The sequence below is a fragment of the Cynocephalus volans genome, chromosome 14, assembly GCF_027409185.1.
Source record: "Cynocephalus volans isolate mCynVol1 chromosome 14, mCynVol1.pri, whole genome shotgun sequence".
Taxonomy (NCBI): Eukaryota; Metazoa; Chordata; class Mammalia; order Dermoptera; family Cynocephalidae; genus Cynocephalus; species Cynocephalus volans.
In genome coordinates, this window is record NC_084473.1 from 44,596,744 (window position 1) to 44,609,615 (window position 12,872).

Genomic DNA, 12,872 nt, shown 5'->3' on the forward strand with positions numbered 1-12,872 from the left:
GAATCATATTGCCAGGTCAGATGTTATAAGTAAGGGCGGATTGGGCTCCTATAAGTGGTCAGGGACTAGGGTTTACTGTGCGGTAAGCGTGAGTCTGGTGAGTCATTAGGTATTGTCATGTAGGTAGAGGCTCACTAGGAGGGTGAATACATAGGCTTGAATTAGGGCTACGGTAAGTTCAAGGGCAGTGAGTAGAATGAGGATGATGAAGATGGCTGAGGTTGCCAGGGGGCTTAAGGTTGTTATTGCTAGCGTGGCACTTCCAAAAAGGTACATGAGCATGTGGCCGGCTGTGATATTGGCTGTTCATCGTATGGCTAGGGCTGCAGGTTGGATGAAAAGGCTAATGGTCTCGATGCTTATGAGTATCGAGATGAGAGGGGTGGGTGTCCCTTGCGGTAGGAAGTGGGCTAGGGATGCTTTCGTTTTGTGGCGAAGACCTGTAATTACCGTTCTGGCTTATAAGGGGATTGCCATGCCTAGGTTTAGGGATAGTTGGGTAGTTGGTGTAAATGGGTGGGGTAGTAGACCTAGTAGATTTGTTGAGCCAATAAATAGCGTTAGTGAAATTAGTATTAGAGGTCATATTCGTCCTTTGGTGTTATAGATTGTTATTAGTTGTTTTAGGATGAGTTGGATCAATCATTTTTGCAGGGAGGTTAAGCAGTTGTTGATGAGGCGGGAGGGGGAGGAATAAATTATGTTGGGTGGCAGGATAATGAGGATTACGATGGGCATTCCTATTAGTGTAGGGGTAATGAAAGGCAAATAGATTTTTGTTCATTTTTTTCCTCAGGGGTTTATGTGGTTTAATGTTTTAATGGTTTTTTCTGCAGGGTAGGAGGGGTAGGTAAATTTTGAGAATTTTAGTTGAAGTACAACGAAGAGTGTTAGGGTTATGGAGGTAATAGTAGTGAGTCATGTTGAAGTCTCTAGTTGTGGCATTTCATTGTGGGAAGGCCGATGTTTCCATTCTTTAACTTAAAAGGTCAGTGCTGTTTAGCTTTACAATGTGGTTATAGCATTGAGGATGATCAGTCCTTGAAGTGTTTGAGTGGAACTAGTTCAAGTATGATAGGCATGAAGCTGTGGTTTGAGCCACAGCTTTCTGAGCACTGTCCGTAGTATAGGCCTGGTCATGTGGTTGTTAGGGTTGCTTGATTTAGGCGCCCTGGGATTGCGTCTGTTTTTAGGCCCAGTGAGGGTACGGCTCATGAGTGTAGTACATCTTCAGATGAGATTAGCATGCGGATTGAGATTTCTATTGGGAGTACCACTCGGTTGTCGACTTCTAGGAGCCAGAGTTCCCCTGGTTTTCGGTCAGGGGTGGGAGCCATATATGAGTTGAAGTTTAGGTCTTCGTAGTCTGTGTACTTGTAGCTTCAGTGTCATTGGTGGCCCATGGCTTTGACTGTTAGGAGGGGGTTGTTAATTTCATCTGTTATATGTAGGATTCATAATGATGAGAGGGCAATTAAAATTAGGATAATAGCGGGTAGGATTGTTCATACGGTTTCTCCTTCTTGAGCATATATGGTGTTTGTGTGAATGAGTTTTGTAGTTAATATTAAGGAGATGATGTAGAGGACTAAGGAGCTGATTAGGAATACGATTATTAGGGTGTGGTTGTGGAAGTGTAGCAGTTCTTCTGTGATAGGGGAGGTGGCATCTTGAAGGCCTAGCTGCAGTGGGTATGCCATAAAGATATAAAGGGTTTGAACCTATAAATTAACTTTGACAAAGTTATGTAATATTTTTACTAATATCTTGCTTGTTGAGAAAGTTATAGAGGCTATAGGGTTGGCTTGAAACCATCCTTGGAGGGTTCGATTCCTTCCTTTCTTGTTAGGCTTTTACGTATACAAGTTCTTCAAACATGTGGTAGGCAGGAGGGCAGCTGTGCTGTCATTCTAGGTTTGTGGTAGGGGGTTCTACCGTTGAGACTTCTCATTTTGAAGCAAAAGAAGATGTTGCTTATAAGCGTCTCTTAAGCCATAGCTAGAGATAATGTGTAGGAACATTTTCCCTACCTTTAGTTGTTACAGTTTACCTTTCAGCTCTTACTTCAGTAACATCTACAGTAATGTTTTTCAGACTGCAAGTTGTGACCCAGTAGTGGGTTGTGAAATTAGTGCAGTAGGTGATAAATAACATTTTTGAAAAGTTAAATGCAATAGAAAATAACAGAGTACATGACATATACTAAGATATTGTTTTGTGAAAGCAAAAAACCTTTGCATGCATCTGCTGGGTCATGTTGTGAAAACATTTCTTGCTGTGGGTTACAGTGGAAAAAATAGAAAGTCTGATTTCCAATAAATTGCAAAAGAATATGGGCTACATGTTCTATAGTTCTTGAAACAAGCTGAGATTTATTTATTGAGTTTGGGAAGCAATAAAATTATTTCAGTTTTTTAACTAAAAAAATTTTGGCTTTGTGTTGTCAAGAGGTAATTTTAGAAAGCATTCTGAAAATTTATAAGACTCTGATAGAATAAGTATTGGGTTTGGCAACATTCTTGAACTATAATTCTGTTTCATTAAACATCACTATTTACATGTGCAATAGTGTGTCAGTAACAACAATGTCCCAGTAATGAAATTCTTTCTTCTATTTAAGAAATGCCAATTTGATGAAAATCAAACAAAATTGGGTATACTTCAGTATCTTATGACACTACTTAACTAAACATTAATTTGACTGTTAGCTAATCAGGAAATGCTTGCCTCACAATCTTATGGAGCTCCCTATCCTTTAAAAAAGGTAAGATTTTAGAATAGATTCAAGTTTCTTACACGGAATTTTGAGCTCATTTAGTTGAGACTTATGTGCTTAGTGGACAAATTTTAATTTTATACTAAAATATTTAAGATTAATTGTAGTGTAATTTATTTCAGATTAAATTTAGTGGAAGCTTTTGTAGAAGATGCAGAATTGAGGCAGAATTTACAGGAAGATTTACTTCGTCGATTCCCAGATCTTAACCGACTTGCGAAGAAATTTCAAAGACAAGCAGCAAACTTACAAGATTGTTACAAACTCTATCAGGGTATAAATCAACTCCCTAATGTTATACAGGCTCTGGAAAAATATGAAGGTAACAAAATGATTTTGCTTTTTGTTTTCTTTCACTCTTGAAATATACTAGGCAAATATGCTGTCCTTAAAAAGTTAGTGCAGTGATGCACTCTTATGGCACATTCAGTTTTTCCAATAACAGATTTTTTTTTTTTTTTTTTTTTTTTTTTTGTGGCTGCCCAATACCAGGATCTGAACCAGTAACCTTGGTGTTATAAGGCTGCATTCTAACCAGCTGAGCTAACTGCCAGCCCTTCTAATAACAGGATTGTGTTAACCTATAGCTTCATGTCAGAAGCCAGAAGTCATGAGACAACTTAGAAGTTTTGCTTGTTAGAAATGAATGTTAGAGTTACTGGGTTTATTATTAAGGCCTATGGCACTAACAGTGGTAAACAGTTTGCTTCTTTTTTTTTTTTTTTTTGTCTTTTCTGTGACCGGTACTCAGCCAGTGAGCGCACCGGCCATTCCTATATAGGATCCGAACCCGCGGCGGGAGCGTCGCTGCGCTCCCAGCGCCGCACTCTCCCACGTGCGCCACGGGGTTGGCCCCAGTTTGCTTCTAAAGAATACTTATAGGACCCAGAATAACAATGTTTACTTATCTACAGTTTATTACAGGAAAAGAATGCAATTCAGCAGCAGCATTAAAGTAAGAATATGCATCACAGCCGAAGGCAAGGCATAGCAAGTTGTCTATGTGCAGGTTTCAGTTGTCCTTGCTTTTGTAAAGTTCGTGGCGGGCTGCACTTTCTTTCTCAGATCAAGATGTGTGCACAGAACACGTTCTTTCTCTCTCCAGAGAGCCCAAGATGGAGTCTTGGCTAGGTTTTTCAGTATTTTCCTGGTCAAATGGGCATATTCCTATTCAGTAACTGGCCTCTACAGCGGGGCCCTCTGAGGAGGGCCTCACTGAGACCAGGTGCAAATCATCATTCACAAGAAACAGTGTCGACAAGCCACTCTGACTGTCCTCAGACTCATGATTACAAAACAGCACTATTAAATCAGTATGTCTCATGCCTTGAACAGGGTTCACTACCATGCAGGGGCTATAACAAAAAAGCACAGGCTTAGATTAGACCTGCTGGAATTACCCCTCACAGTACACCTGTGAGAGAAAGTTAAGACAGAGGGTCTTGGTGCTCTCTAACAGTTGAAGTCAAAGTGAAGTTACCAGAATAGAGAACAAAGTCACATGTAGTTGATTAATACAGTATTGGTGAATAAAATCAACTTGCTCTGACAAGCATAGTTTTTAAGTGAACGTAAGTTTCTACAAAACTTTTAGTAATTACAGTGTTATATCTAATACATAAATCATTTTAAGTTTTACTTAAAAATATTTCTCAAAACTATTAAAGTATACCTTTCAATATTATGGGAAAGCTTTGTTTTCTTGCAGACAGACTTAAAGAAACTCAACTTTATGATGATAGGATATAAAATAAGTATTAGATTTAATTTAAATTTTATGGTAACCTTTTTCCTTATTTATCTAGCGTAAAAGGTAGCTAAGTGCTTATCTTTTCAAAGTACCTGTTTATAAAAAATATTCTAGTCAAGTTCTTCACTAGACTGGTAAGACTGGGCCGGTCCGTGGCTCACTCGGGAGAGTGCGGTGCTGATAACACCAAGGCCCCGGGTTCGGATCCCATATAGGGATGGCCAGTTAGCTCACTGAGTGAGCATGGTGCTGACAACACCAAGTCAAGGGTTAAGATCCCCTTACCGGTCATCTTTTTAAAAAAAAAAAAAAAAAAAAAAAAGACTGGTAAGACTTAGAGCTTTTGCATTTAGTTCTGCCAAAGCAGAATTAGAAAATGTGTCTTTAAACTTACCTGTTTCCACACTTCTTAAGTGTGGCTTAAGCAGCCATTTACCTTCCTTGTGCCTCAATTTCCCCATCCTATAAATAAATATCTTCCACTGCTATGCTTTTCTGTTTCCAGCAAGACCAACTGTAAACACAAGGTATTGACCAGTACTAAGGATAGAATCAGGGTATAATTATGGAGATAGGCTCTCTAAACAATTCAGTCTCATCACTTACATCACCTATTTTGATCATTTTCTTTCCTCATTTATCTCTTCCCTCACATAGTGAATAAATGTGCTTTTATTTTCCTGAGAAAGTACTGGCTTTGAATTAGGAAATCCCTTAATTTCCTGTCCCCACCCCTACCCCTTTACTCCTTAACTCCTACTTCCCTTTAATCGCTCTATTGGTTCTTTACCACCAAGTATTTTATTTCATTTTTAGTTTAAAGGTATTTATTGATCATATACAAAATAAAACCTTACATGTCACAAACATATACTGTGTACAGCAATAAATATCTGGGAAGCCAGTCCCAGTCCTGTCCCTCCTGGGCAATAATTTAGCAATAGATGTTGTGCAGCGCAGGGATGGGGCACCAAGGCCACTGTCCTGCTGAAGGTCAGATTCCCGACCTGCCCTACACGGAATGTGGGGTACCTGGGCCTCACCTTGCATCCAAACTCTGGCTGTTCCTCACTTAGATCTTGAACAGCCTCCCACCCTACCCTATCAGATCCCCCACACAGAGGGGAGACTGTTTAGATATTGTGGCACTAAGAGCTTTGTTCTTTTCTGTCTGTTACACAGAACGTTTGAGGCTCTGGGTATACTTAGGTCATTGGGAATCTAACTGACCTGTGGGAGTTTCTTAAATAAACAACAGAATGGGGTTTTGCAGATCTTAGCACAGCTCTTTAGCAAATTGATTTCACTGGGAAAACCAAATATAGGACTAATTTATGAAGAAAATAATCCAAATTCACTGTCTTTAAAAGCAAACCCGTGATTTAAAAGTTTTTTTGTTGTTGTTTGTTTTGTTTGTTTGTTTGTTTTAAAAGGTAAGGGGACTGGTAAGGGGATCTTAACCCGTGATTTGGTGTTGTCAGCACCATGCTCTCCCAAGTGAGCTAACTGGCCATCCCTATACAGGGATCCGAACCCGTGGCTTTGGTGTTATCAGAACCACACTCCCAAGTGAGCCTCAGGCGGGCCCTTAAAAGTTTTTTCAATATATTACTATGTTAGAAATTGAGCATGTTTTCGTGCCATCTTGTCATGTTTTTGGTTTTTGATTAACTCTAGGGCTTGATGTTATCCCTGAAAAAAGTGACACAGATACACTAGGGGGCAGCAACAGTGTAGAAAGTAGATTTACATCGAGCAATAAAAGCTCTCCTTTTAAATCTTCTTTCCTTCTGTAAGAAATAGCTATTTGAAAAGATACACGTGGCCTCCCATATTTCTCATATTTATTTTCTTTTTTTTGGGTGGCTGGCCGGTGTGGGGATCCGAACCTATGACCTTGGTGTTACAGGGCTGTGCTATAACCAACTGAGCTAACTGGCCAGACCTCTGTCATATCTCTTAAAATTTAAAAAGCTGAGGCAAAACCTAAAATAATATTCTATATGTAGGGCAGATTTCTGATAGTGCTTAAAACACCTCCGCTAGGTTTCCAAATTATTTTATTGATGAGTTTTATTGTAACAGCTATCATACTGAGGCATGTAACCCTTCCTTCTCCTCATTTCTAATTAATCATATGTTTCTGTTTAATATACTCCTTAATTAACTCACATTTGCTATTTTCCCTCCACTGGTCTATGTATCCCTCACATAGCAGTCTTTGTTAGCACATCTGATCATGTTGTTTCTTCCCCTTCAGTTCAGAGCACGTTAAGGGCCTCCCATGTCTACAGGAAGAAGCCCCATTTCTTCACGTGGCCTGGCCACTGCTTTCCTATTCAGCCAACCGTGTATTCCCTCACCTGCACCCACTGCCTCAGTACAGTGCTACCAGTCTCCAGACATGTCATGTCCTTTTATGCTTTTGTGCATGTTTTCCTATCATGCCTTCTCCGTTCTTCTCACACAGAGTTAAGAGATTTCTTTCTCTAGTTTCCAAGCGTCTTGCGCTTAATCTTCATTGCTTTTTAACCCTAAATAACATAGTTAGTATATTAAATAAAAATCACATTTTTTACTTGGTTACTGGGTTTCCTTCTAAATGGAAGATAAGAACACACAAGTAATTTAATTGGCATTTTGGAAAGATAGGCAATAAAAGAAAACTTTTTTACTTATTTAGCACTTTTTAAACTTTGGCCTATGAAGGCTACGTATTAAGAATTGGTTGGATTTTGTGTTTTGGAAATATTTTTTCACCTGTACCAACCAGCCACACACACACACAAAAAAGAAGGGCTGGTTGGTTAGCTCAGTTGCTTAGAGCATGTTGCTGATGACACCAAGGTCCAGGTTTTGATCCTATAATGGCCAGCTGCAAAAAAAAAAAAAAAAAAAAAGTAAGAAAAAGAAAGAAATATTTTCTTTAAATTTTATCTTTATCAGGTTATGAAAGCAACATAAATTCTCTGTAGATAATTATACTATCCAGAGGAAGTCATTTTCAATGTTTCAATATATGTTGTTTCAGTCTTTAAACAAAGTTATATACAGACAATTCTGCTATAGCACTTATTTTGGAAACTTTGATTTGTTCCAGTGTGGTTGATAACATTTGGGAATAATTTGGGCATAATGTGAATTTTGGGTTTGCTTATGCACAATCTTGTCTTAGGAAATGTTAGGTGAATGCAGAAAATTACATCAAGCTGAACTGAACAGTATAGGAATGTACAAAACCACATAGGCACATACACACACACCGCAAATATCTACTAACTGTGTGTTTTGAACTACACCCATTCACATCTGGTGTTACAACTTTGCCACACATTTCAGAAAACCCTCCTTTCACCATTTCACCATGCATAAGTTGTAGCCCTTCAGAAGTCCACTGCCACAAGGAAACCTCAGTTCTCTTGCAAGGTGCATTATTTATTGTAGTAGTTATATATTTCTTAACCTCTTAACGTGTAAAACTGTGCTGCTGCTCTTATTAGGTTTCTATCTATTTTTTAAAAAATGTATCACTGATGAAGTTTCTTTTTTTTTTTTTAAGATGACCGGTAAGGGGATCTTAACCCTTGACTTGGTGTTGTCAGCACCACACTCACCAGTGAGCTAACCAGCCATCCCTATGTGGGATCTGAACCCGTGGCCTTGGTGTTATCAGCACCACACTCTCCGAGTGAGCCATGGACTGGCCCACTGATGAAGTTTCTGAGTGTTGTGCCTTAACCCCATTTTTCCCAAAATCCCTGTGATTTTTTGTTGCACAATTTTACTTAGTGCTGTGATATTTTAGGAATATATATATTGCATTGTAGTAGAACTGGCTGTATGTTAAAGTCTAATAGTATATATTGGTAGGATAAAAATGTGTGTAGTACTAATCACCAGTTGCCATAATTTAGCCTCTATCATTTGACATTATTTTAAATATTAAAAATTATTTATTTTAATTTATATTTTACTAACATTTATTGCTATTTTGGCATTCTAGGAAATTATTATGCAGAAAATTTAAAGGTGTGTCTACCTCTCTGGTGTTTGGAATTTTTGTTGTTGTTGTTAGTAAATTACTAAAACTAGAATTTCTAGGCCCGGCTATTCATTTTCTCTTTTAATTAGAAAAATAATGTAAAAATGTCAACTCCCAGTTTAACTCTAGAAGAATAACCAGTGTTAATTTTTTTTAATCCTTCTAGACTCTCACCTTCTATGGGCTGCATTTTAAAGGCAAATATATATTGACAAATTACTTTTCCAGGAAAGTTGTACTAATTAAGAGTTCCAAGTTACAAGGTTTACAAGAAAATTTCTCTGCATCCTCATTAACATTGTTTGCTTTTTTTATGGTGGTTAGTACACTTTTTTGGAAATGCTGAGTGGGATCTGGGTGGGATCTGGGTGTAGGGTTACTTGATTGGAGGGATGGGGATACAGGGATAGCTATGACTATTGGCCCGAGAATATAATTGGAACATGAAAGCTTTTATCATTGAAGGTGAAGATTGAAGATAGTGAAGGTGATGATATAAGTAGTAATGGGAGGAGAGGAAAGAAGGTACTTAAATTATGCTCATCAAAAGATAAAATGAAAAAATTGCTCCAGGATGTGACGTGTGAGAAAGGAAGGAAAAACAATCTTATGAATTTGGGACTAACAGTGACTGAAAAAAGATACTCAAATATTCAGTAACTCAGAAGAAAAAGGGTAGGAAAGAAAAATGCTGTTTTGTTAGAATGACAGTAGCACTAAACAAAAACAAGGGGTGATGTCAGAGAAAGCATTACTTGCAAATGGGGGAACTGTGACAAGTGCCGCTGCTTAATAAAAGGGATGGCATCAGCAGAGGATCCGAAAAGAGAAGATAAGTAAAGGAAGAGGGCAAGGGAAATGAGAAAGGATAAAGAGACCAGTACTACTGAATGGCTGACAGCAAAGGGACAGACAGCCTTGTGGTGAAGGTCATTATTCATAGTGATTGAATTATTTTGGTGTTTTACCATGATTAACCTACACCTTGATTGTTGTCTTCTTCACTAATTTGGTAATTTGTACGATCCAGCCCCATATTGGTGTAAATACTGTAAACTTCCATTCGTGGTATCTTACCTGTGTTTTAAAATTCATTTCATAAGTATATTAAAAGGACCAGATAAAGTTTAATTATACTTAAAACTTCTAGATTGGAGTTAGTGATACAAAGAATTTATGTAAAATTAGTCAAGGGAATGTGGGGATAAAATACATTGTTTAAATCTTTGTTAATTGAAACTCATGTTCTTTTACTACTGTTTACCAAAATTTTTAATAGTGTAGAAATGTTAATACTAGCTTTATAATTAATTAAGACTTAAGGTTTATTTTCCCAGTCCGTGTAGACCATTTGAAAATCTGGTGATTCAGCTTATGACTAGTATTGGGCTTTGGAGCTGAGGTTAGTGTCGGAAGGGCATGTGTATGGAGATGCCTCTTGTTGGCTATCCAGAACCTTTCTGTAGTTAATTTTGATTCTAGTGTTACTTGTTCATTTAATTTGATTAGAAAGTCTTAGTTGCCAACCATTTTCAATTACTTTTTAGTTACTTTAAATAAAATGTTTTAAATGATTTGAGAGAGAAAATGTTTACCAATAATTAAAGTGCAGATATAGCCAGTTTACCTAGCAACTTCAACTTTGTCAGATTACAGGTCTAGGAAAGACTTCTCTGAGATGGGAAGTCTGGGCCCCTGGCATAGTTGGTGACTGCCAGTGGATAGCAGGGACTGCATGCACAGATACATAAATGGGCTAGCAGATTACAGATAAATGAAGCAAGATGGTGGGTTAATACTCTGATGAGCTGGAGAACTCATGGTCTGACTAAAGTGGACTGCTGCTAGTTAGTCCATCTGATTATCACTGTATGGGAATTCTGGCCAAGTATTTCCCATGTGATTCTGTTTTAATGTCCATTGTGAATTCATCTCTTTAAATTCTTTTACTGTTCTATATCTTAGTAAATGGGCCCATCATCTACCTAGTTGCCTAAGCCTCAGACATCAGCCTTGACTCCTTTCCTTCCCCCTGTTGCATTCACTCAGTCACCAAGTCCTGTTGATCACACGTCATGAATATGATATTCTTCACCTCTGAAACCTTCCCCACTGCAAGCACCCTGGTGTAGGCTAGAATCATTTCTCATTAAAGCTGTCAGCTTTTTAATGCTCTTGCTTCTCCTTGTCTTGGCTCCCTTCAATCCATTCTCTTTGCTCTAGCCAACTGTCTTTCTCAAACATAAATATAAATGTGTCATTACATTAGCTTGTCCCACCATTATAGTTGATACAGCAGTTTAGATTTAGAAGCTGGCCTGGGCAGTGTTCCAGTAGTATGTCTTAGTGAACTACTTACTTTTGTTAGGCTTATGGGCTTTCAATTTATCCTGAATTTGTTATAGTTTTTATCACAGTAAGAGATGATGAAACTTTTAATAATGATTAAATTATGCTTTCGGTTGTTAATAGAAATGTTAATACTTATGCTTATTGATGTAAACATTGTAGCTGTTTATGAGGCACACAGCTGCATTCTTGAAAATGAAATCTTCAAGGAGTTGTAAATGAATCTTGCTGACAATGAGTCTGGAGTTCTTAACGAAAATTATTTATTGACTTGATTACTTGGACATTTCACATTTTGCAGTGTTTAAGAAAGTAAGTTATTTCCCTGCATCATCTTTGAAATCTTTACTAGATAAGTGTTGAATGTATCAAAGCTAATAACTAGTGATTGATTGTTTCATTAGTCCCTTGCTCCCTTCCTTCATAAAGTCATTCCTCAACAAAGTTATTGATTGCCTGCTTTGTGCCAAACATTGTTCTAGAAGATAAATGGTAGATATGACAGATAAGGTTCCTATCCTGTGGAAGTTCTGTAGTAGTGGAAGGATAGAGGGAGACAGACAATAAGGAAATAAATGAGCAAGAATTTTAAATAGTAATAAGTACAATAAAGAAAACAATGCATTGGTGTGATAGAGTGACTTGGCAGGGGCACAGGGAGATACTAGATCTGGTGGCTGAGGAAGGCCTCTAAGGAATAGCTGTCTAAGGTGAGATTTGAACAGTGAGAAGGAGCCAGTTGTTAAGTTGGGGGATGGAAGGTGCCTAGTGGGTTTAGCCAGTGCTAGTACATGAGGCTGGCATGGGCTTAACTTGGTGAAGGAGTGAAGGAAAACTAGAGTGGCAAAGCATAGAGGTAGAGAATTAGGGTCAGATTGGTAGGAGTTGAGGCCAGAGAGGGGAGACCTATCAGATTTTTAACCTTTTTTGCTCTCTGTACCCTTTGGATTCTAATGAAGCCTATAAACTCCTTCTCAGAATAGTGTTAACATATAGAGTTACAAAGGAAACTAATTTTATTGAAATACTCTTATCAAAATATGAAACAAATTCCTGATATAGAAATAATGTCCTTTTTTATTGATGCATTAAAAAAAATAAGTTCTGCTAATTCCTTTAATTTTGAAGTAATAATGAGTTTAAACAGTACTTCAAGATATCTCTAAAAACTATAAATGACATGAAAATATAGATGGTATTTTGATTGGTAACAAAGACACAGGGGGCTGGCCAATTAGCTCAGTTGGTTACAGTGCTGTGTCGTAACACTGATGTCCAGGATTCGGATCCCCATACTGGCCAGCTGCCAAAAAGAACACAAAGACACAGGTACTTCTTGGGTTTATTGCCTACATTAATAATGTCCGGAAATGCTAAATTTTGGTTAGAGGTTAGAGGAAATAAAGATGAAATTTACTTCTCTGTTTATGCACTACGCTGATTGATGTGGTCTGTGGTCCTTGGTTTAAGATCCCAGGATAGTTTGTATAGGGCTTTCTAGGCTGTGGTAACTAGTGGAGAATGTAGTTTTTGAAAATCCAGTTGGAAATTGGCAAATGGGGTTCAGTACCAGTTACGAGTAAGGGAAAGAATTCAAGATGCTGGTGAAAGATTGCAGGATAGGGAGCAGGTGAACTTGGAAGGGGATTTATAGTCTCAGAAAAGCTATGGCAAAATGGGCCAATGTATTTGAGGGGCAAGAGGACATGTTGAGAGTGACAGGTTCTGAAGTTTGTACAGGTATTTCTGTTTTCAAAGTCATGTGCTAGAAAATAACAGCTTATGGAAAACAAAAGGATTGAGGCAGACCTCAAAATATATGAAAATTTTTAAGCCATTACCGACAAAAGCATTAACAAACTTAATAAAAACAGTGGCCCCCATTGCATTTGTACCCAGCACTAGCATCAGGCAACTCTGCAGCCTTAGGGTCTGGGACCCTTGTCTCCTCCTTT

General features: G+C 38.0%; 1 protein-coding gene across 1 annotated transcript in view; it reads left to right on the plus strand.

The window, feature by feature from the left end:
• MSH2 (mutS homolog 2) overlaps nucleotides 1-12,872 on the plus strand; it is a 69,058-nt gene that overhangs the window by 23,564 nt on the left and 32,622 nt on the right. Inside the window, exon 7 of the mRNA XM_063077677.1 lies at nucleotides 2,899-3,098. Coding sequence (XP_062933747.1) covers nucleotides 2,899-3,098 — 200 coding nt within the window. The remainder of the gene's footprint in view (nucleotides 1-2,898; nucleotides 3,099-12,872) is intronic.